At 45.6% G+C, this 23,887-nt stretch overlaps 1 protein-coding gene across 1 annotated transcript in view; it reads right to left on the bottom strand.

The window, feature by feature from the left end:
* Positions 1-23,455, bottom strand: part of FBP2 (fructose-bisphosphatase 2) — a 36,964-nt gene extending 13,509 nt beyond the window's left edge. Inside the window, exons 1-5 of the mRNA XM_016206643.2 lie at positions 23,286-23,455; positions 19,117-19,279; positions 16,355-16,447; positions 10,891-11,031; positions 5,250-5,387 (exon numbers count right to left, since the gene is read on the bottom strand). Coding sequence (XP_016062129.2) covers positions 5,250-5,387; positions 10,891-11,031; positions 16,355-16,447; positions 19,117-19,279; positions 23,286-23,455 — 705 coding nt within the window. The remainder of the gene's footprint in view (positions 1-5,249; positions 5,388-10,890; positions 11,032-16,354; positions 16,448-19,116; positions 19,280-23,285) is intronic.
* Between the last annotated feature and the right edge of the window lie 432 nt (positions 23,456-23,887).

Here is a 23,887-nt window from a genome sequence, read left to right as displayed (position 1 = left end):
CAAGGATCTGAAACCAAGCCTGCTCTATCCAGCAAGGCTATCATTCAAAATAGGTATTTGAATAAAGAGCTCCCCCCACACAAAAAGAGACTAAAGAAGTTTATCACCACCAAACCAGCATTGCAGGAAATGTTAAAGGGACTGCTATAATAATAAGAAGAAATAAAAAGAGAAACATAGGCACAAAGAATTAAAATGGCAAAAGATAAGTATCTATCAATAATAACCTTAAATGTAAATAGATTAAATGTTCCAATAAAAAGACATAGGGTGGCTGAGTGGGTAAGAAAATATGACCAAAATATATGCAGTCTACAAGAGACCCACCTCAGAACAAAAGACTCATACAGGATGAGAGTGAAAGGATGGAAAAAAATAGTCCATGAAAAAAAAACTTGAGCAGCAATACTCATATCTGAAAAAATAAACTTCAAAATGAAGACCATAATGAGAGATAAGAAAGGTCACTATATAATACTAAAGGGATCAATCCAAGAAGAGGATATAGCCCTGATAAGTATATATGCACCGAACATAGGAGTACCTACATTTATTTTTTTTTAAAAAATTCCAGATAACTTTAAGGGAGAGATCGACAGTAATACAAACTTACTAGGGGATTTTAACACCTTGCTGACTTCACTGGATAGGTCTTCCTGACAAAAAATCAACATGGAAACAGTGACTCTAAGTGACACATGAGATCAGAGGGATTTAATTGATATTTACAGAACATTCGACCCCAAAGTGGCAGGATATACATTCTTCTCAAGTGCACATGGGACATTCTCAAAATTGACCAGATGTTAGGATACAAAACAGGTCTCTACAAGTTCCAGAAGATTGAAATCATATCAAACATCTTGGACCACAGTGGCATGAAATTAGAAATCAACTACAATAAAACCACTGAAAAACATTCAAACATATGGAGACTTAATAGCATGTTATGAAGCAATGAACGGGTTACCAAAGAGATCAAGGAAGAAATCACAAACTTCCTGGAAACAAATGAAAATGAACACACAACAACCTCAGATCTGTGGGACACAATGAAAGCAGTCCTGAGAGGGAAGCTCATAGCACCACAAGCCTGCCTCAAAAAAACAAGAAAAACTTCTAATAGACTCTTTAATCCTACAACTTAAAAACTTAGAAACAGAACAAGAAGAAAAGCCCAGGGTAAATAAAAGGAAGGAATTAATAAAGATCAGAGCAGAAATAAATTACATAGAGACTAAAAATAATAATAATAAAAAATTAAAAAAATCAATGAAACCAAGAGCTGCTTCTTTGAAAAGATAAACAAGATTGATGAACATTTAGCCAGACTCATCAAGAAAGAAAGAGAGGACCCAAAAATAACATCAGAAATGAAAGAGGTGAAGTAACAATTGACCCAATATAAATACAACGGATTGTAAGAAAATACTATGAACGACTATACACCACCAAGTTGGAAAGCCTGAATGAAATGGACAAATTCCTTGGAAAATACAAACTTCCAAACCTCAATCCAGAAGAGTTAGAAAATCTGAAGAGGCTGATAACTGCTGATGAAGTTGAAGCAGTAATCAAAGGGCTCCCAGCACACAAAAGCCCTGATCCAGATGGCTTCACAGGGGAGTTTTACCAAATATTCAAAGAAGAACTAACACCTATCATCCTCAAACTATTCCAAAATGTTCAAGAGGAAGGAACACTTCCAACCTCTTTTTACAAGGCCAGCATTAGCCTGATTCCAAAACCAGATAAAGACACTACAAAGAAAGAGAATTGCAGGCCAATATCCCTGATGAACATAAATGTTAAAATACTCTACAAAATATTAGCAAATCGGATCCAGCAATATATTAATAAGATCATACACTGTGATGAAGTGGGATTTATTCCAGGGATGCAAGGATGGTACAATATTCGCAAATCAATAAAAGTAATACATCACATAAACAAATTGAAAGACAAAAACCACATGATCATATCAATAGGTGCATAAAAAGCATTTGATAAAATCCAACACTCATTTTTGATAAAAAACTCTCAGCAAAGTGGGAATAGAGGTATCATACCTCAACCTAATAAAGGCCATATATGACAAACCTACAGCCAACATCACATCCAATGGGCAAAAACTAAAACCATTTCCCCTAGGAATAGGAACAAGACGAGGGTGCCCACTCTCACCACTCTTATTCAACTTAGTACTGGAAGTACTAGCCACAGCGATCAGACAAGAAGAAAACATAAAAGGCATCCAAATTGGAAAAGAGGAAGTAAAACTGTCATTATTTGTAGATGACATGATATTGTGCATAGAAAATCCCAAAGACTCCACCAAAAAACTCCTAGATTTAATAAATGAATTCGGCAAGGCAGTAACATACAAAATTAACACCTAGAAATCAACTGCATTTTTTTTTTCTTTTTAAAAAATATATCTTTATTGATTTCAGAGAGAGGAAAGGAGATGGAGAGAGAGAGATAGAAACATCAATGATGAGAGTCATTGATCAGCTGCAGCCTGCAACCCGGGCATGTGCCCTGACCGGGAATCAAACCCCCATCACCTGGATCCTAGGTTGACGCTCAACTGCTGAGCCATGCCCAGCTGGGCTCAACTGCATTTTTATACACCAATAATGTACTCTCTGAAAGAGAAACTAAAAGAACAATCCCATTTACAATTGCAACAAAAAATTAAGATACTTAGGAATAAACTTAACCAAGGTGGTAAAAGACCTGTACTTGGAAAACTGCAGGATGTTGCAAAAAGAGATAGAGGAAGATACAAACAAGTGGAATAATATACCATGTTCATGGATTAGAAGAGTTAAAGTCATTAAGATGTTTATACTATCCAAAGCAATCTATAAATTCAATGCAATACCTATTAAAGTACCAACAGCATATTTCACAGATCTAGAACAAACACTTTGAAAATTTATATGAAACCAAAAAAGACCCTGAATAGCCACGGCAATCCTGAGAAAGAAGAACAAAGGTGGAGAGATCACGATACCAGATATCAAGTTATACTACAAAGCCACTGTCATCCAACCAGCCTGGTACTGGCACAAGAACAGGCATATAGATCAGTGGAACAAAACAGAGACCCCAGAAATCTACTCAAGCCATTAGGCTCAATTAATATTTGACAAAAAAGCAAGAACATATAATGGAGTAAACACAGTCTCTTCAATAAATGGTGTTGGGAAAATTGGACAGGTACATGCAAAAAAATGAAAATAGACCACCAACTTACACCATACACATAAATAAACTCAAAATGGATAAAAGACTTAAATGTAAGACATGAAACCATAAAAATCCTAGAAGAAAACATAGGCAGCAAAATCTCAGACGTTTCTCATAGCAATATGTTCGCCAATACATCTCCTAGGGCAAGAGAAACTAAGGAGAAAATAAACAAATGGGACTGCATCAAAATAAAAAGCTTCTGCACAGCAAGAAAAAATCATCAACAAAATGAAAAGGGAGCCCACTGTACGGGAGGACATATTTGCCGATGACACATCTGATAAAGCGTTAATATCCTAAATATATAAGGAATTCATACAACTTAACAAAAGGAAGACAATCCAGTTAAAAAATGGGCAGAAGACCTAAATAAACATTTCTTCAAAGAGGGCATACCAATGGCCAAGAGACGTGTGAAAAAATGCTCAAAGTCACTAATCATCAGAGAGATGCATATTAAAACCTCAATGAGGTATCACTTCACACCTGTCAGAATGGCTCCATCAACAAATCATTGAACAAGTGCTGGTGAGGGTGTGGGGAAGGGGAGCCCTAGTACACTGCTGGTGGGAATGCAGACTGGTGCAGCCACTATGGAAAACAGTATAGAGGTTCCCCCCAAAATTAAAAATTGAACAGCCATTTGACCCAGTGATCCCACTTCTAGGAATATATCCTAAGAAACCCTAAAGGCCAATCAGAAGAACTTATGCACCCCTATTTTCATAGCAGCACAATTTACAATAGCTAAGATCTGGAAACAGGCCAAGTGCCCATCAGTAGATGAGTAGACAAAAAGCTGTGGTACATTTACACCATGGAATACTATGCAGCTGTAAAAAATAAGGATCTCGTATCCTTTGGGACAGTATGGATGGACCTGGAGAGTATTATGCTAAGTGAAATAAGACAGGCAGAGAAAAACAAGTACCCCATGATCTCACTCAGATGTGGAATTTAATAAACAAAATAAACTGATGAACAAAATAGATCCAGAGACATAGAAACATGGAGCAGACTGAGGGATCTCAGAGGGAAGGTGGGGGTTGGAAGGGCGTGTGGGAGAAAAAAAAAGAAACAACCTATTAGTCAAAATTGACTGGGTTTTGTTGTCATTAATAAAAAATGACACACACACACACACACCCCCCCAAAAAAAGAAAGAAACAGACAAAAGTAAAAGATATGTAAACTCTTCAAAGTTTTAATTTGAGGCAGCAGAGTTAGGTCGGAGCATCCTGTTGACTCAGTGGCACCTGGTCCCATGGGATCCCGTGAGGAGCTTCCAGGGACAACTATGTCGGCTTCCCACACCAACACTTTTCCAATGTGTGAAAACAGGCCTCTCTTACCACATCTCCCAGAATTTAGTGAGAAAGGGTCCCACTCGTAAACAAGCTTTTGTTCTACTCCCAGTTTAGGCTAGGCTTTACACTTGATCTGGAAATTCGTTGACCATGTTCCCATTCCTGCCTTAAAAGCTCTCCCTGCATGGTGGGCATGCCTAATGGATTGTTTGGGTTGTATCAACAGTCACATGAAGTCCAGAACTTGGTGATCCCATTGAGAGTCAAAGAGCTTCCTAAAACCCGGGGTGAACACAAAGCCTCAATATTAGAGCATGTGAACGGGACTTTCAAATATAACGCTTCCATCTAAAAGCAAATATAACTGAGTGACAGAATCTATATAGATAGTAGCCTAGAATACAAATGACTGAAGAGAGGTTCTGGCCTGAACCTCTGAGTTTTGGGAAAACATGGGCTCATTATAAAAAATTTCTCCTGGAAAAACTCAACTGGGGAGTATTATCTTTAGTAGGCAAACTGGCTATAAATGGTAGTGATTGCGTATGAAGGCAGAGTCTGCTACTCTCACACCGATCAGAGCCGTGGACTGCGGCACCAGCCTCTCCCGGCCAGGCCCTCAGAGACGCCACCGATACAGGAACCCACGGAGACAGCACTCCGCCCTTGGCTTTCTTCACTCACCTCAGGAAATTTCTTTTTCTGCACATACTCCGTGGTGGCAGCATCAAAATACTTGGCATAGCCCTCATTGAGGCTGTAAATCTTCCCTTTCTTTTTAATTTTGACCTCTTTTTCCACCAGAACAAATTCGCCAAGAGCCTAGAAAGTTGAAGAAAAATACCGCTAAGAAGAGAGATACCAGGGAACATGCCAAGAGCACACTCCCTGACAATCAGAGAACATTGGAAGGCGTGGGCCTCCTGGAAGGGCCTGGGGTTGCCAAGTCCTTGGGAAGCCTGCCCGGTGATATTTTCATGAGTTGTGTAAACACTGACAGTACTGAGCCTGCACAGGAGGCGTGAGCAGTAATATAACAGGAGATAAAATAATTCAGAGGGTAGTTTCCTTTGTAACTTTCACTGTCAGCCAGACTACTCATTTATAAGGAACCTAGCTGCGTTTATCCCCCAAGTCATCACCCTCAGTTCATTCCTAGTGTTTTCAGGAAGACCTGGGCCATTAACGACGAGAAGAACGCGTTACACAAAAGAGGTGGGGAATGCTGTTCAACCACTAATTTGTGGTCCAGTTATTTTATCTTAATGATTCAGTCTTGGAAACCATTAAAAGTTCCTGTTATCCCAGTAACTCTTACATGGGGTAAAGGGGAACTCCAATCAGAAACTGTATGCAGTTGGCATAAGGAATAGTTGATAAAAATTAAAGACATCCTCAGAATTATTAATAACATCGTGCCCCGTCCCCTTACAGCCACTGTGATCACTATCTGGAGGACACCTTCAGGTATCCTGGGTGCTGCTGATATCAGTTCCTGTGGATGTGATTAGCCATTGGCCAGCTGTACATTTCACCTTGAAAGGCTGGAAAGTAGCCCTAAGTCACTGGAAGGGAAATCAGAGCCCGGAAATGTAATCAGTTTTGATAAACCACAAGATGACAGCTCACAGCTGGCAACTAGACTAGAAACTTCCTAGAATATAAAGAGGCAAGGCCATGCTGATCACGCATGAAATAAGACAGTGACAAGGCTACTCAGCTACTGAGGAATGCCATGATAACTGCTTCTCTACCAGCGATTCCTCCCTCACTTTAATCTTCCCACCTCCTGGATAAAAAGTATTGAGATATATAATCGTTAATTGTACCCTTTTCCAGCCTACACCCAATCTAGAACTAACTTTCTCAACTCCTCAGAATCATCAAGCAAAGTAAGTGCTGTAAAGTTCAACTCCCTCTTAGCACAACCACCCACGGCTCCTCCACAACCCCACTCTCTGTCGCTCAGTACATCTAACTTATTTCCATTACAGGTATGTTCTTGATGGACTCTGGGTCATGAGCTTTAATATCCTGTTGTGGATATTTGTTGCTTTGGAGCAGCCTAGCATGGGGTCCCACTTCCTAAAAGCACCCTAACTTCCTTTGGGGAATTAACTCTTCTCTTTGGATGCCAGTCTAGGGAGACTCTAGCCCAAGGTCAGGCACTTGACTTAGTGTGGCACAGTGCTCCTCGCTGGCATTTGAATGAGACAGAATCAGCGATGGTGTCCAGGCCAGACTTGCTGTGCTGCCGGACCATTCCTGTGATTCCTGTTTCCTGGTCCTCTAGGCCTGCCCGTTTCTAGCCTGGGTCTTCAGCTTCCCGTGAATGCAGTAGCACCCTTTACTTAAGTGAGCCAGAATCCTTTTCTCTCTTGCTTATCAGGAAAGAACAAGACATATGCACAACTGTTGCATAGCTAATGCCATTCACTTGTTTATCTTTCCCTGAACCTGGGGCGGGGGGGCGGGGGGGAGCTACTCAGACCCATAGAGAGTTGTTCCCTCTTGGGAGATGGAGATGGTTGTGGAGCCTTACCCTAACCTGGAAAATATATTCCTTTGTTTTGACTCTGTGATCACTAACAACCACTGATTATTGAAAAGCTTCCCACGGGCCTGGTCAGTGTGGCTCAGTGGTGAGAATGTCCGCCTGAGCACCAAAGGGTCGAGGGTTAGATTCCCGGTCAAGGGCACTTACCTGAGTTGCAGGCTCATCCCCGGACCTGCTCTGGGAGCATTTGGGAGGCAACCAACCCACGTGTCTCTCTCACATCAATGTTTCTTTCTCCCTCTGTCTCTCTCTCTCCCTCTCTCTCCCTCTCTCACTCTCTCTCTCTCTCTCCCTCCCACTCATTCTGAAAAGCAATGGAAAAATATCCTCTGGTGAGGATTAAAAAAATAAATAAAAAATAAAACGCAATGGAAAAAATATCAGTGAGGATTAACAACAACAAAAAAAAAAATCAAAAAGCTACCCACGGCTTTGAGGAGAAGGTACCTCATCATTAGGCACTATATCTTTGTCACTCAGAAACAACACAGGCCATTTGTAAACGATGCCTCGACACTGTGGCTTATACCACAGCTGAGAGTTCGGTTAGCACGAGGTGGTCCCTCTGTGCCTGCACACAAAGTGTTCTTAACAAAATCAAGTCATCAGCCCTGCAAACTCACAAATCAGACAGGCTCTGGGTGACCCACCAAGGAAGTCTGTCCTCTGAGTCCCTGCCCAAGTAACCCGCTGGCCACTCGCCATGAGTTTTCTATCTGTTTCAACTGCCATAAACTACTTCAACTTGAAGTCAACCTCCCAAACAAGCCCTAAGCTTCCCACACGGAGTCTTTGCTCAAATGTCCTTTATAGTAGGGTGTTGTGATCCAAAGGGATTTCAGGCTAATAAAGAAGGATTGGCAGAGATTATATAGTGATTTGTCTCTTTTTTCTGATGTGCAGTCGAACTCTCAGGCCTACCTAAGTCCAGACCAAGTCCCCTGTCATGACTGAAGATGGAAAACATGGGCTATGTCTCTAGAATCCTTAAGTTGGGCTCCTAAGCCAAATGCACCTACCTATTGCCTTTAGAAACACTGAGGAATGTTCTTGGATATATTTTGCTTGCAATCAAGAGCAATTTACTCAAAATTGATATAGTAGTTAAGCACAAGACTGCCTGTAAATAGGTGTTCTGGGACCAATTCTAACCTGTGTGTGTGTCTCAGACACACCAGCAGGTGTATGACAATTCAGGTTGATTCAACTCAACTCTGACACTACCCGGAGATAGCATCGGATTCCAGGGCCTAAGGGTTCAGTCCTACAAGACGGCTTCCACCCTCCACCCATGCTCCTGACTGACCGGCTATAGTCAGAGGTTTATAGAAGACCCAGTACCTCCTCTTCAGGTTTGATTAATTTGCTAGTGTGGTTCAGAACTCAGACAAATATTTTATTTACTAGATTACCAATTTATTATAAAAGAATATAACTCATGGACAGCCAAATGGAAGAGATACATAGGGCAAGGAATGAGCAAACGGCTCAGACCTCTCCAGGCATACTACTATCCCCAATCTCCGTGTGTTCACCAACTGGAAAGATCTCTGAACACCATTTTTGGGGGGTTTTATGGAGGCTTCATTACATAAGCATGATTGATTAAATTGCTGGCCATTGGTGACTGGGTCAGCCGTCAGCTCCTCTCCCCTCCCTGGAGATCAGAGGGTGGGAATGAGAGTTCCAACCCTGTAATCACATGGTTGGCTCCATTGGTAATAAGCCCCCAGCCTCTCTCTGAAAGTCACCTCAATAACATAAGACACCTTTATCATTCTTAATACTTAGGACATTTCAAGAGTTTTGAGAGCTATGAGCCAGGAACCTCGGAAAAAATCAAATGTATAGGAGGAATATATTTTGGTCACGTGAATGACCAAATATATACTTTTCTTAGAAGTCACAATATTGCAGCCTGTGTGACTCCTGGCTCCGGAGCTACTAGTGTGACCTTGGGCAAGTTATTTACCTTCTTTGTGCCTCACTTTCCTCATCTGAAAATGGGAAAAATAGTAGGACCTACCTTAGAGGGCTGCTGTGAGGTTTAAATGCACTCACACATGTAAATTGCTTGGAACAGATACCTACTGCCCACTTAATAAGCTCTGTATAACTGTTAGACATTACTCCAGAACAATTTTAGAAAGGTCGTTGTATGGTCTGAGGGTAGTGTTTGTGAAATTCAGAACTTCTCCAGTTTCACCTGCATCTTTGAAAATAAGGAGAATTCAGGGTATCAGTAAACTGAAACATCAGTGGGTTTTAATCTGATGAGTTTAAATGTGAAAAGTTTGTATTTGAAAAGATACTGGATTTTCCTATTATAAAGTTTGGCTTAACTGTTTTGAAATTTTGTAGCCCCCTTCCTTCCACACACAGCACCAACATATAAACCCCACCAGGGTTGGAATATCTGTCGGCTTGATCAGTGTAAGTTCAAATGAAATTGAAACACTGAACAAGTGCTTTTTACTTACTGAGTACTAGAAACTTTGAAATGACCTTCTGTCAAAATAATTTGAATTTTCACAAGACCTGACTATATTTGGCAAAGTAGCTCACAAGTGATGGACAGAGCATCCAGCATTTTAAAGAGAAATTCTCCAAGTTACAAATATTTTCCAAAATTTCTGCTGAACATTTTTACTGTACTTGCCATGAAAGCTTAGCCCTATTTGTTGAGCTCTGGTGGTTTTATTGGATTCTTTCTTCCTTTAGGCAGCACCAGGCTCATCTACCCTGGGGCTGTGCTCCTTCCCTCCTGCTGCTCACGGTGAGAAACGGAGCGTAACCCAGAACCTGGCAGAGCCACTTCCCACCGCTCTCGCCTCCTATTGGAAGAACGTGTAGATTAAGGGCGTCCTCCCAACCCATGGTGTCGCTGTCCTAGGGTAGCCACTAGTCACATGTGCTGTCTAAGTTAATTAAAATGAAGTAGCATTTTAAACCCGGCTCCTCGGGCACACTGGCCTCACTGCAGTGCTCAACAGTCCCATGAGGCGATGGCTATCGTATTAGACAGCGCAGGCCCCCAAAACATCTCCATTGCCACAGGAGGTTCTGTTGGATGGCGCTGCATAAAGAATTCATGTTTCTGTCTGGAAATCTGCAGCAATGATCATAAATCATTGTATTCCCATAAACCAAAGAGGAATGAACTCTAAGGGCAGGGCCTAAGAGGAGAGGACCGAGTCTGCAGAACCCCTCAAATTCCCTCACTTGGACAAAGGTCCTTAATGTTTCTTGATGATGCTGTTGGCTCCCCAGACTAGACTCTCTGGCCCCAGGAGCAAGTATTAAGAATGACCAGGGCCCTGGCCGGGTGGCTTAGTTGGTTAGAGCATCGTCCTAATACACCAAGGTTGTGGGTTCGATCCCTGGTCAGGGCACATACAAGAATCAACCAATGGCCCTGGCAGGTGTTGCTCAGTGGTTAGAGCACTGGCTTATGCACCAAAGGGTTGTGGGTTTGATTCCCAGTCAAGGGCATGTACCTGGGTTCCAGGTTCGATTCCCAGCCCTGGTCAGGGCGTGTGTGGGAGGCAACCCATCGATGTATGTCTCTTTTTTTCTCTCTGTCCCCCTCACATTCTCTCTAGAAACCAATGGGAAAAATATCCTCTGGTAGAGATTAACAACAACAAAAAGCATCAACCAATGAATGTATAAATAAGTGGAACAACAAATCGATGCCTCCAGGAAATTACCCCAGGGGGCTAGAATTACAGAGCCCCAAGTGCTGATACTGTCATATTGGCTACTCACTGGGTCAAGCATGAAGAGGTCCACTCCTTGCCCAGTGGAAAGAGCCACCAGGGTCGCACTGCCGTACAGGGCATAGCCCGCGGCCACGATATTGCGGCCTGGCTGCAGGGCATCCTTTTCGGAAGGCTCGTCCTCTGAGCTCTGGGGGAGAGAGGAGAGAAACAGGGCGCGTTACTGTCTCTGGAGAGAACCCTTTGCCAAGGCGTGGGCTTAACTCTCCTGAAGAATCACTTTTAAGGGTCAAATAAAAACGTGTATTGATATGGGACTCTGTATCTCTCACGTGCTTTTGCGTTATGTTTCTGCGGAACAATGGAGAGACTCTAGGGCCCTCATTTGAAAGAGAAAGGATTGTGGTCAGAAAGGCACTCACATGACCTCTTGAAACCAGTGAGCGATAAAGCTGGGACTGGACCACAGCACGTAGCTAGAACAGCATCACTCGCAACAGCTAACGAAACACAGGGCAGCATGCCCTCTGCTAGTGACACCCTAGCAACTTTATTCTAAAAACAAATCCCACCCTTCTTCAAGGCTTTCTTTATAATGTTGCTTTCCCTTTAATATTCTTCTAGGGCTACATTTAATTTAATTAAAAATGGCACACTCCTTTTAATATTTTCCTTACTTTTACAATCTTGCATTCTTTCTAACACATTTTTAAAAACGAATTACATTTTCATCTGACTTGTGTGTAGGTGCTCAGTGATCTGGCTTTATTTCCAGGTTCCCAGGCCACACACGGATTCTGAGAAGCGGGCCCCAGAACAGGGGTTCTCAGAGTGGACGTGGCATCAGCATCAGCATCAGCTGAGATGTCTTGGATGTGCGTATCCCTGGGCCATGCCCCCTGCCTCCAGAGTCAGATGTGCTGGGCCCTCAGCATCAGCCCCTCAGGCAATTCTGACACACCCAGAAGTCTCAGAACCACTGCTCTAGGGCCTGGCCTTTAAGAACCTTCAGAGAAGTAGAAAGCAAAGGTGGTATTAGGTTTTTTTAATCAAAGTCTTTAGTTGTCCCCACTGAAGCTTTTGGAACACCTCTGCTCATCCATCAGAAAGATCACATTTTCTTCCTGTGAAACCAGAGTTGTCCCAGACCCAAGATTCTCCCTCCTCCAAGCTGATCCTGTGGCCTCTGCTGAGCGGCGCACTCTCTCCTTGGTCCTCGGAAACTTGCACTGTGGCTTGAAGGAAATCACTCCTCCCCGACAGGTTCCACTGGCCTTTAATTACTCATAGAATCCCTGACCTTAAAAAAATAACGAGAAATACTTTCTAGATCACAAGATTTCCCTCCAGCTATTGCCCTATCTCTGTCCTCACCTGTGTCCTGGAGCCTGTACCCTTCATCTGGAGCCTGTCTACACTATCTTCCTCCTGTCCCCACCGCAGCCTGACCCTATCCACTAAACCTGGTGCATATTTTCCAGGCTTCCTCTTTCCAGACCTCTAGGCAGTGTTGGATCCGTTGGCTGCTGCCTCCCTGGGATGTGTCTCTCCAGCCCTCTTGTCTGGCTTTCATTCTAACTCTCTAGATGTGTCTTCTCATTTGCTTTTTCCAACTCCTCTTCTTAAACGTTGGTGCTCTTCCTGGCTCCTCCCCAGCCCTGAGTGTCTATCCAGTGCAAAATGGACCCTCTTCATTGCGACCCTGTCCAAAGTGGGGACCCTCAGCTGCTATATTTGTGTTATGAGTCCCAAACCCTCCCCACAAGTTTAATGGGGTCTAGGATGGATTCCTGACCCAAACTGGCTCAATCAGAGTCTCTGTTCCAGAAATCTGTATTTGGGGGTAGAACATTCTGGTTCACCTGAGAGCACTGGGGTAACCATCTTTCCTTTGTCATTGGCCAAAGAATCAGAAAAAAACAAAACACAGGCCCACAGTGAGAGGAAGGGATGCAGTGGCCATGGGGAGATAAGATGAGAGACTTTGAGGAAAAAAGCTCTCCTAGCTTGACCCTTCTCTGGCCCAGGCCCTGTCTGAGGCCATATTTCTGTCTTGGGGCTTCCTGATTCATCCCTGCCATTTATACCAGAGTCCTGACTAATAAGCTCTCTTCTCAGTCTACACACTCCTCAGCAATCTCACCACCACCAGAGTTCCGAGCCCTACGCAGGTGTCAGTGCCTCCCAGACCTCCATGTTCACCTTTCCTGGCGGCCCAACTCTTAGAGCCACCTGCCTACAAGACATCCTTACTCAGGTATCCCACAGATGCCTCAAGCTCAACAAGGAATTCATCTGCCCTGTCTCACCCCCACAAACTTCCACTCTTCTCCCATTGCCCCCCATCTGAGCAAATAGCACCTTCATCTGACCAGTAGAAACCTGGGAATCACCTTCCCCTTCCTTTCACTAAGTCCAGTCAGTTCTATAACCCACTCTTCTCAAGTCTCTGCCCACCTCACCTCTACCCTTTGGTCTGAGTGACCACCTGCCTGGTTCTGCCACTCTGTCCTTGCCCTGCTCAGATCTATGTCACTTCTCTATTTAAAACACTTCATTGATTTCCCACAGCCTTGATGCCCAACATTCTTAAAATATAAAAAGAACTCACATAACTCAATAGCAAAAACATAAAAAATAAGATTTTAAAATGGGCAGAGGGATTGAATAGACATTTCCAAAGAAGACATACAAAGGGCTAACAGGGGCATGAAAAGATGTTTAAAAGTACCAATTATCAGGGAAACAGAAATCAAAACCACAATGAAATATCACCTCACATCCGTTAGAATGGATAGTATCAAAAAGATGAGATAACAAGTGTTGGCGAGGGTGTGGAGAAAAGGAAATCCTTGTGCACTGTTGATGGTAATGTAAGTTGGTGCAGTCACTGTGGAAACAGTACGGACGGTCTTTGAAAAATTCCATTTCTGGGTATATGTCTAAAGGAAATGAAATCACTATCTTGAAGACATACCTGCACCCCATGTTCACTGCAGCATTATTTACAAAAGCCTAGATATGGGACCAACCAAAGTGTCCATCAATGGATGAATTGATAAAGAAAATGTGGTGTGTATATATAATGGAATGTTATTCAGCCATAACAAAGAAGAAAATCCTGCTAGTTGCAGCAACATGGATGGACCTTGAGGGCATTGTGCTGAGTGAAAAAAGTCAGAAAGAGAAAGACAAATACTATGTGAGCTCACTTATATGTGGACTCTAAAAAAAACAAACTCGTAGAAACAGAGAACAGATTGGTGGTTGCCAGGGACAAGGGGCGGGGGGTGGGGGGAAATGGGTGAAGGCAGTCAAAAGGCACTTCCAGTAATAAGATAAATAAGTTCTGGGGCTGTCGTAGGCAGCATGGTAACTATAGTTAATAATGCTGCACTGTGTGTTGGGAAGTTGCTGAGAGAGTAAATCATAAAAATTCTCATCGCAAGAAAATAATTTGTAACTATGTAAGGTGATAGGTGTTAAATAAGTTTATTGTGTTGATAATTTCACAATATATAGATATACCAAGTCATTATGTTATACAACTAAAATGAATACAACATTACGTGTCAATTATATTTCACTAAAACTGGAGGAGGGAGTTATTAAGAGCTGTGATGGTGAAGTTAGGGTGCCTGTGTGAATCCCTGTCCTGACTGATGATGTTAACTGAGTTACTTACCTTCTCTGTGCTTCAATTTGTTCACCAGAAAGAAAAAAAAAACCAGTGACTGTAGAATGTGCACCGGCCTCCGGGGCCGGCCCGGGAGCGCTGACTCGTGCTCAGCAGCCAGGAGCCAGAGCCGGGGGAAAACGCCGGTATCAGTCGCCTCAGAGATCCACCTGCAGGTCTTTTTTCAGAATCTCATGAAAATCGCACCAGCTATACCTCAAGGGGAAATGAAGCTCCTTTAGTCACCCCGCGGCTCAATTTTGCTTAGTCTTGAAGCATCTTCGTCTTAACTTTCTCAGATGCCAGAGAAGTGTCCTGTGTCCTCTCCTCCTCCCTCCACAAAAGCCTCCCTGTCTCTTCAATAAAAAGGAGGCACAGCCGTCAGCGAGCGGAGGGCTCCTCCAGCCCACGCGGGCTTCGCGTCCTTTCTGTTCTCCGAAGCAGGAGGAGTGGACCCCTTGTCTGCGCCTTGCTTTTCTCCTCAGAAAGGAAGTTCAGGCTCATTCGCATTTTCTGCTAAGATTAGCTTTCTGCTAAGCTTTTGCCCTGAAAATCAAATTTTTGCCCCTTTTTTGGACAACCTCCAGCCAAGCATTATCCAGGTGTTCAGACAGCACCATCGAGGGCAGGAGCACTCCCACTCCTCCGGCACTTGCTTGGTCACAGGCAGTGTAAGGGAAAGAGTGTGTCCTGTGGAGCCAGGGAGATGGGCCTTGAAAACCAGTCTGAGGACCAGTTACCCATCTGAGCAGCCTGAGGCCTTCAAGTGCCGCTGGCCTCCTTCCGCCCAAAAGCCACAGGGCAAAGGCCCAGCCATCCTGACTGGGGCAGGGACTGATTCTCAGGTTGAGGAAGAGTGTGGCTTATGTGGTTTGTCATGAAGTGTCACGAAGTCACAAACCAACCCATATGATCCTGACTATTGTTAAGTACGTGGGGTAGATGGAATGGCCCCAGAGATGCCCTAATCCCCAGAATCTGGGGCTATTTTGTGTGACATGGCAAAAGGGACTTTGCAGATGTAATTAGAGTTACTTAATTTAATAGGCAGCTTATCCTGGACTATCCGGTGAGCCCATCAGACAACCATTGAAAGCAGAGAACTTTCTGTGGCTGGAGGCAGGGCAATGAGGCGAAGTAAGGGTGTCAGAGAGGCCAGAAGTGTGGGAAAGCCTTGCCCTGCCTTTGCTGGCTTTAAGGACATAGGAGTCACAAGCCAGGGATGCAGGAAGCCCCCAGAAACAGACTGATTCCAGCATCGCCAGCCAAGAATCAAGGGCCTCCTTGATTCTGAATTCTGCCAACCACCTAAATGAGCCTGGGGGCTAATTCTACTCGCACAGCCCAGCCCCTCCATAGGAGGCCAGACTGGCTGACACCAGATTTGGCCTTGGGAGGCCCCGAGCAGAGAACCAGCCACGCCAGCCAGACTGACCTGCAGGACTAGGAGGTCATCACCTCAAGCTCTAACGGCTGGGGAATTGTGGCAACGATAGAAAAGTACTGCAGTCAGATTTGAGATACGAAAAGAGGAAACAGATGCCTCCCGGGACCCAACCCCACATCTGACATTTGTGTCTCATCCAGGTTTTCAAAACAAGCCCAGTCTGTCCTCTGAGCCTGCCGCCCACGAAGGCAGCGGAGGGGAGAAGGACACGATCTCCCCCGTCCCCCCAGGAAGGGGCCGGAGGCAGAGCGGGCTTCGCCGTTTGCCGACAGGGCCTCTCTGCCTGGTGGGACGACAGAGATTAGAATTCCAGACTCGCCGCTCCCAGGCCAGGAACCTTCCGGAAACCACCAGAGGAAAGTGGCATTAGAGATCAGCCTGTCTACTCACCTTTCTGTAGATGGCAAAAATGGTTCCGATGGAGGCCAGACAGTCGATGTTGGACGATCCATCCAGTGGGTCAAAGCAGACCACGTATTTCCCCTAATGCACAGAGGAAGGGCCACTTCTGATGAGCACAGTCTAGGTAACACCACACCACAAAGCGACTGAGAGCAGAGGGGTGTTCTTATCAAAAGCTGCAATGACTTGAGGAGTGTGGAGTGCGCCGCTCAGGGCCCACCTGCCCACAACACGTGAGTCGGGGCCACGCAGGGCGATGAGGGTCCCTCCACCTCCAAAAAGCTTTCCCCTCCCCTCTGCCTCCTCTGGCTCCGCCCTCCCCTCCCACCTGGGCCCACGGGGACTGGGAGCTGCTGAAGCTGTGAGAGGAACCAAGGTCCGAGATGGGCATATTGCAGGGAAGGGGGGGAGCTGAAGATAAACTTGGACCCACTCCACCCACATCCTCAGTAGGATCAGTTATGGATTTATTGATAATGCTTTCTGACTCTTCTTTCCCCAGGCAGGCTTTTTTCATTTTAGAGCATTTGCCAAAAAAATATTTTTTGAAAAATCAAAAAATCTCAGAGCCATGTGCCAGGGCCTCTGGGTCTGCCTTGTTAAGATAGCTGGCGTGCACAGGTACTCAGAAGAATGGAAGCGCTCTCCTGCATTTCACGGCGCCCAGCCCACCGGCCGGAGGTGAAGACCAGAAGGCCGGCGGCGGGCCTGTGACAGCATGTGCTTCACACCCAGCCCTGCTGCTGCCACAGGCCGCCCCAGCCAGTATGACGGCCTCGGTGATGGGCGCTGGAGTCTCCTGGCCACTTAAACACGGTAATAACACTTGAGCCCTGGCCGGGTAGCTCCACTGGTGAAGCATCGTCCCGATACACCGAGGTTGTGGGTTGGATCCCCGGCCAGGGCCATACAAGAACCAATTAATGCACAAATAAGTGGAACAACAAACTGATGTTTCTCGCTCTCTCTTTCCCTCTCTCTCTCAATCAATAAATAAAAATTAAAAAAAAATAATAATACACATTAAAAAAAAAACTTGAAGTAAAGTGAGAGTCACTAAAATTATTTTTCTCTGTCTTTCCATCGGGTAATGCCCTAGCTTGAGTTGAGCTTTATTTTTTTTTTAACCCTAGTTCAACAGGGGTGGGCAGGGATGGTGGGAAAGGGCACAAAAAATGGGGTAATTCTTAACTTAGAAATTTCCCATTCTCCCTGTGGATAACCCAACTTAGCCCATTCATTCATTCATGCATTCAACAGATGTTTGTTGGGCACCCAACACCTGTTGGAAAGTGTCTAAGGAACGTATATGGGAACATATACGTTCTTGAAAGTATTCAAGAACCCGCACGAAGACCTGTCTACACAGGCCAGCCAGGAAAGAAAGTGGTAGATTAGACTGGAGAAAGAACTGAAGGTCATATCAGTGAAAGTTGAAAATGAAAAGAAAAGGTGTGATTTAGCTTAAATTAGGTGACAAGAAAAGTGCTTTGCACAGTCCCTGACATACAGTAGGTGCTTAATAAATTTGGTTTTACCTTTTCCATCCTACCAACTAATCATAAAGAAATGGCACTTTGTCCCTAATCAATTGAGGGCCAATAGTCCCAGCATCTATTCTGTGTTACTGTATCACAGCTGAACATGGTTGGCTTTTTTTGGCCACCAGCAACCTCTCTCTTCAGTAAACTGCCCATGAAACCAGAGTGGACATGGCCCCTCCCAGCCATGCCCTGCACTAACAAACTTGACCACCATATTAATGCAAGACAGCCACCATCCTTATGATTTATTTTCTATGTTAGTCTGACAGTGTGTCAGGAATGAAGCAACCTCGGCTGAAACCATAACCCCCTTGAGAAAGTGGGGGGGGGGAGTAGAAGTGGGGAGGGGAAAAGCGAGAGGCTGTATAGTAAGGCTCTTCTCAGGAACTCTGCTCTTCACTGAATTTGATGATTTTCAATTTACCCCCAAATGCCAGCACTTGTTGCTGACGGGTACGTTAAACACAAATCCATGAACCCCGCTGCAGGGGAGCTCAGAGATGCAATATGTCCCCAGCAGTTAAGGCGTCTGGGAAGTGCTGGACTCTCTGTTTAACCTTCTGTGACTGTCTAACTCTCTGTGGCCTCAGGCTTGGCTGACTACCCAGAAAGCCAGAAGGCGGCCCAAAGATAAACACCAGGCCCCAGGAAGGAGGTTAGTGAATGTAAAGAGTGTGGATACCCACCTGATGTTATCTGCTAACTTAGAAAAGCATTGTGCTTTCTGGTGGTCTATGTGACTGCCCATCATACGGTTTTACTAGTAACCCCCTATAGAAAGAGACGTTGTCCTAGGAGGGTGTGGATTTACACCCACTAGGAGCAGCTGCTTTGCCTATGTTTGTAAGTTTCTCCTACTAAAGCTCTTAGGAATTTAGTAAGGCTACATGTCAGTTCTTCAGAATAGATCCTGAATGTAGGCTTTGGGGTTTTCCCCCAACACCCGCCCACTGAGGCACCTCCATAAATCACTCGGATTTATTTCCTGAATGACTCACTGCCCTGCTATGGAGTCTTTTTTTCCTAGACAGCATAAGACTTCCAACTAAAGAAGTATGCAACTGTTTCCGGAAAACAAACAAAAATAAAAATCTAAGCAATAGAAGAAAATCCCAGAAACAAGAAATGCGAGGCAACAGTCTTCTGGACTCAGTATCGCCACCTAGTGGACACAAGCAGAACCGCACCCCCACCTTCCACACGCACCCTCTTGTCCTTGGGCGTGATCATCGCCTCTTTATTCTCCTCTGACACCAGCACGCAGGTGCTGTAGGAGGACTGGAGCATGTTGATCACCAGGGAGTTGGACAGCACGTCCAGTTTCTTCACCTCATCCCCAGTCACGTTCACGCTGCCCGCAATCCCATACCTAAGGACAAAAAAAAAGTTGACCGACATCAGTGAAGGATCCTGAGCTGCAACAAACAAGTCCAGACACTAACACACCACCTGTGTATCTGCCTTTCCCTTTATGACTCCGGAGTCTCCAAATTATAAGCACAGACCAAGTATGACACGTCCCCCAGCAGTGATTCTCGGCCTCCGGGATACTGTCCTGGGCCCCTCCTCCCAGCGTGCTAACCAGAGTCCAGTCCTGCTAAACTCAAGCCTGCCCTGAGCACTAGCTGGTGAAGACTCAGAGTTACAAAGTCAGACAACGCTACAATCAATGACTCCAAAAAAGTAAAGAACCATGACTTTCCAGCCCTGGAATTTCAATATTTGTTATTTATCCTCAAATAGTGGCCTGCTGTGCTGAATTAAAAATTGTCCTGCCATAAGTGGTGTTACTTGAATAAGAAGGAAATTTGGAGACTGACTTAACTAATTTAATATGGTTTTTCACTATCTCTTTTCAAGCAGTAACAGAAAGAGCACTGTTATAAAGTTCTATCTAGAGTCTTTGTGTTTTAGAGTATTAATATGCAAAGGTCTCACCCCTTCCACCCTCAAGGGAGGGATCCTCCAAATGTTTGAATCAGATCACTTGGCAGTCCAGAGTTCCCGAATCCCCACAGTGGAAGGGGAACCCTTCAGACCCCACCAGCAATACCTGTTCCCATACCGGCATTGTCTCTTGGGCCTCTCACCCTCACTTGGCCAGTCTCAGCCTCCAAGCACACACCTGCCTTATGACCAACCCCTGGGTTTGCTGCCCCACCCCCATGCTCTTTCACCCAAGAGCCACACGGCTACCACTCCACACAAGCCTTTTGCATTCCAACCCCTGCAAAGGTCCTGTGGCCACTGGCACCCAGCAAGCTGCTCCTCTCCTTTTCACCTTCACTCATGGTGCTCCTCGCCCCCTAGGAATACTCCCCCCACACTGTCAGCTTTTCCCTGCTGGTCCTCCTGGCCCACTCTGGAAGCTTCCCTGGTCCCCGTTCACTTTCCCAGCCCAAGCCAGGCACACCCTTGCCATCCAGTCCACAGCGGCTCACAATCTGTTCATGGGAATGTCTTTCCAGCTAGATTATCTGCCCATTGAGGCAAGAGGTGTGGCTACTGTATTTATTTCCACAGTATCCAGAGGCATAGGAGATGCTCAATACATGTCCACTGAATGGTGTAAAAGGAGGCAGGGCAGTAATTTCTCTTCCTCTCCCTTTTTAACACCATTTATTTGTTGACAAAATCCTCAGGTGGCCAAACAGGTAGCCAGGGCTGAGAACCTGGGATTTATCAGGGGAAACAAGTAATTTCCCAACCTCTTCCCACTGACAGCCTCTCCCCTCCCCCACAACCCTCCCCCATCACCTCATGTCTGCTGTGATGAGCCCGCTGCCTTGGAAAACAATGCTGTTAGCCTGGCCCGGAAGAGTGTAGCTCCTGATTCAGAATAAAAGCAAGCAAACAACAGCAAAGCTGGGTTATTTTGCATTGGAATTTAAAGGCACCTTAAACCCAGCTTCTTGTTTAATGCAGATTCTTGAGGTGGCTGCTACTGGTGAATGAAGAGCTAGGGCTCCCAAGGCCTGTGGTGGGCGAAGCTGAAAAACAGGTTCTCTGTCCTGTGCTTGCAAACGGCATCCCAATACCCCCAAACCACACCTTTACCCACCCTCAACAGGCCCTCTCACCCTCCCTCCAGGTGCTGGGCTCCTGCTGTGTCACCCACACCCACACCCACACCCCTCCTTCCAGAAGGAGTGGAGGCTCATTGGCAATGAGGCCCGATTGTCTGACAACTGCTCCCAGTGAGAGCATGGGCGAAGGCGTGTTTTGCACCCGCAAGACAGTTCCTTCCAGCTTTTAAACTAGCACTAAAGCTTTCCTGACCATTTCTAAGTGGTAGGTTCAACTATTTTGACAAGAAAAGCCACGGAGAGGTTTTCAGGGGAGGCAGTCTAGCCTTCCCTTCTTCCTACAGCAAGGAGTGAGAAAATGGCAGGAAAACGAACATTTCTGATCCCTTTTAAGTTGTGTCTGTGCCTAGAAATGTCTTCAAAAAAGAGGAAGCAGAGGATGAGGGACTTGAAGCCCCTAAGTGGGAAGTGGCAGGAACATGTGAAAAGTCCCATTCTCCTGAGCAGAATGCCTCTGGGACAGTGCAACCGGTCAGCTCTCTGAGAAGCAATCCTGGGGCCTCTTAAAATAATCTCAGCATCTTGCTAGAAAGAAGGAATTTCCAGCCAATGGGCTTCTCCTGCTGCCACTTTTTGTGTCTTTTACAGAGAAAAAAGAGGAAGGATGCTGTCTGAATGGGCAGAGTGCGGACTTCCTACCAGATGGAGGACAGTTCGGTCCCTGAGAAATGCCGAATCCTGAGGCCTTGTTTCCGCGGGCCGCGCCTGCCACCTGGTGGTCAGTCTGCAGCGGGCGCGTCTCCCGGGTCTGGGCTTTGAACTACGATGACAAAGGCATTGACTGAGCTTTTAGGGCTGGAATCACCACCTCAGGGACTCACTAACCCTTACAACAACCCTGCAAGTTAGGAGCTGTCAGTGTCCTTCATTTTGCAAGTGGGGAAACTGAGGTCCTAGCAAGAATAAGATCATTGCCCACGATCACATGGAAGGAAAAGAAAGTCAGATGAGCACCTTAATTATCCAGTTCCTGAGTCCATTTCACCTGGGCGTTCAACGGCCAGGGTCGGTTCTGCGGCCGATGGGCGCAACCCTACCACGGCAGCCGCTGCGTAGCCCAGCGCCCTGCCCAGGGCAGGCGCCCGGCGGGCTTGGGTGAATAACACCGGGATGGGAGAGGAAAGGGCACTAAGCAAAGCGGGCCCACTTACAGGGCGAGGCAAGGTCACTACTTCTGTCCCTCGCAAGCCTCATCGTCTGGCAGGAGCAGGAAGAGACAAAGGGCTGCACCTCACATTCGTGAAGGCCCCTAAGTGTAGAGCTTGGCCGTCGGCTCCAAATGACAGTGACACACGGAGTGGGAAAAGTTGGTCATAAGGCATCTTAACCGGGGTCCTATTACTGGGTCACAAAAGCTTGTATAACTAATTCTGTAATTATCTTGTGATAATTACAGCTTGTCATATAATGCTATCACATTTTTTGTGTTAAAAGGGCTAAACTGTTAATAATAAAATTTTAATATTGGACTTTGTTATTTCTTCATTTTAGAGTAATAATAATAATGTCCCTTCACCTGCCAGGAGGACCTCCGCTGGAATGACTACAGTGAAAAGGGAAGTCCGGAGAAGACGGCTTGTTTTTCTTACAGACTTAAACTGAACACTGGGCTGTGCTGATGGGCGGCCGTGGCCTGAACTTGGCCCCATTCAGTGCTCGGATAAAGCACCAAAGCGAACAAAGGGCAGGACGCTGTGCATTTCGTCCACCCAGCTTCCTCCCCACTGAGTGGAGAAGATAAGGCGTCCCCGAGGAGAAATTAAAAAGCTGTTTCAAAAACCAAAGACTCCTTTCAGTGGTAAGAAAGGAGATGTAGGCTGGGGCCCTGGGAGGTTATTTTGTAAACAATTCCTAGCTCCTAATGTATTGGCAAAGGTCATGACAAAAGGCTCCCACCTGCAAGGGGCCAAAGAGTCTCCTGGCTGCTGCTTTGTGCCAGTGAGAACGCAAATACGAAAGTCAGGCTAATTCAGTGCTTTAATGTAACAAGCCACTGAGCTGGTTACCATTGCAATACATGGCAACTGGAAAAATTTTATATATATATATATCTTTTTTTTTTTTTCCCTCTCCATAGCATGTCTCCAAGTATTTTGTTCCTTTTTGAAACTAGTCAAAGTCCCCTTTATCAAAGCACACGTGACAAACTTTGAGGCAACTTCTGTCCAGGGCACACAGGCAAAGCGCTCTGACCAGAGTTCCTGCCAAGGGCCTGCAGCTTGCCCGCACCCCGCCTGGGCCTGGCCCGTGCGCGCAGCTCTGCGCACCCGCACCTGCTCCCGGACTCACAGGTTGGCCAGGCCTGCCTTGCGCACGGCCGAGGAGATGGCTTTGATGGCCGTCAGCATGGAGTTCAGCAGCTGCGTGAGCTCCCCTGTCCCTTTCGCCTGGCGACCCTTCTCCATAACATAGCGGGTGAGGGTCAGCATGTCCGTTTCAAAGGGGCTTCTGTCGGTCATCGTGGCGGGCACTTTTCCAAACCCTTCTTTTCTTTCTGCAGAAATCCTTGTTTATCTCCAAGAGCTGCAGCTCCGTGGTAGCAGAGCTGGCCCAGGCCCTTTAAGAAGTGCCCAGCCCACGTGATGGAGATAACTGGGAAGCCCTCGGGACATCTGTCCGCAGTGGCTCTCCGAAAGGCTGCCAAGCTGGAAATAGAACCGGGAAGCCCAGGGACACAGGCCTACTTTCTCTTGATGAGCTCCTGTTTTTAAGGATCCTAGGAAGCAACGGTTAATAACAGGTGGGAGATGAGAAATCCAGCCACTAAAAAATGATCCGTAAAACTCTCTTATTCAAGGACTGAAAAGGATTCTTCACATCTGTCTCCTGCAGAACCCAACTCCCCTGTGGTTATAGAAAGCGAATTGGCAGATAGCTTATCTGGGGTGTAG

This window comes from Miniopterus natalensis, chromosome 12 (assembly GCF_054644295.1).
Source record: "Miniopterus natalensis isolate mMinNat1 chromosome 12, mMinNat1.hap1, whole genome shotgun sequence".
NCBI classification, from domain to species: domain Eukaryota; kingdom Metazoa; phylum Chordata; class Mammalia; order Chiroptera; family Miniopteridae; genus Miniopterus; species Miniopterus natalensis.
The sequence above is the reverse complement of the archived record's forward strand: the minus strand, read 5'-3'. Positions and strand labels throughout refer to the sequence as shown.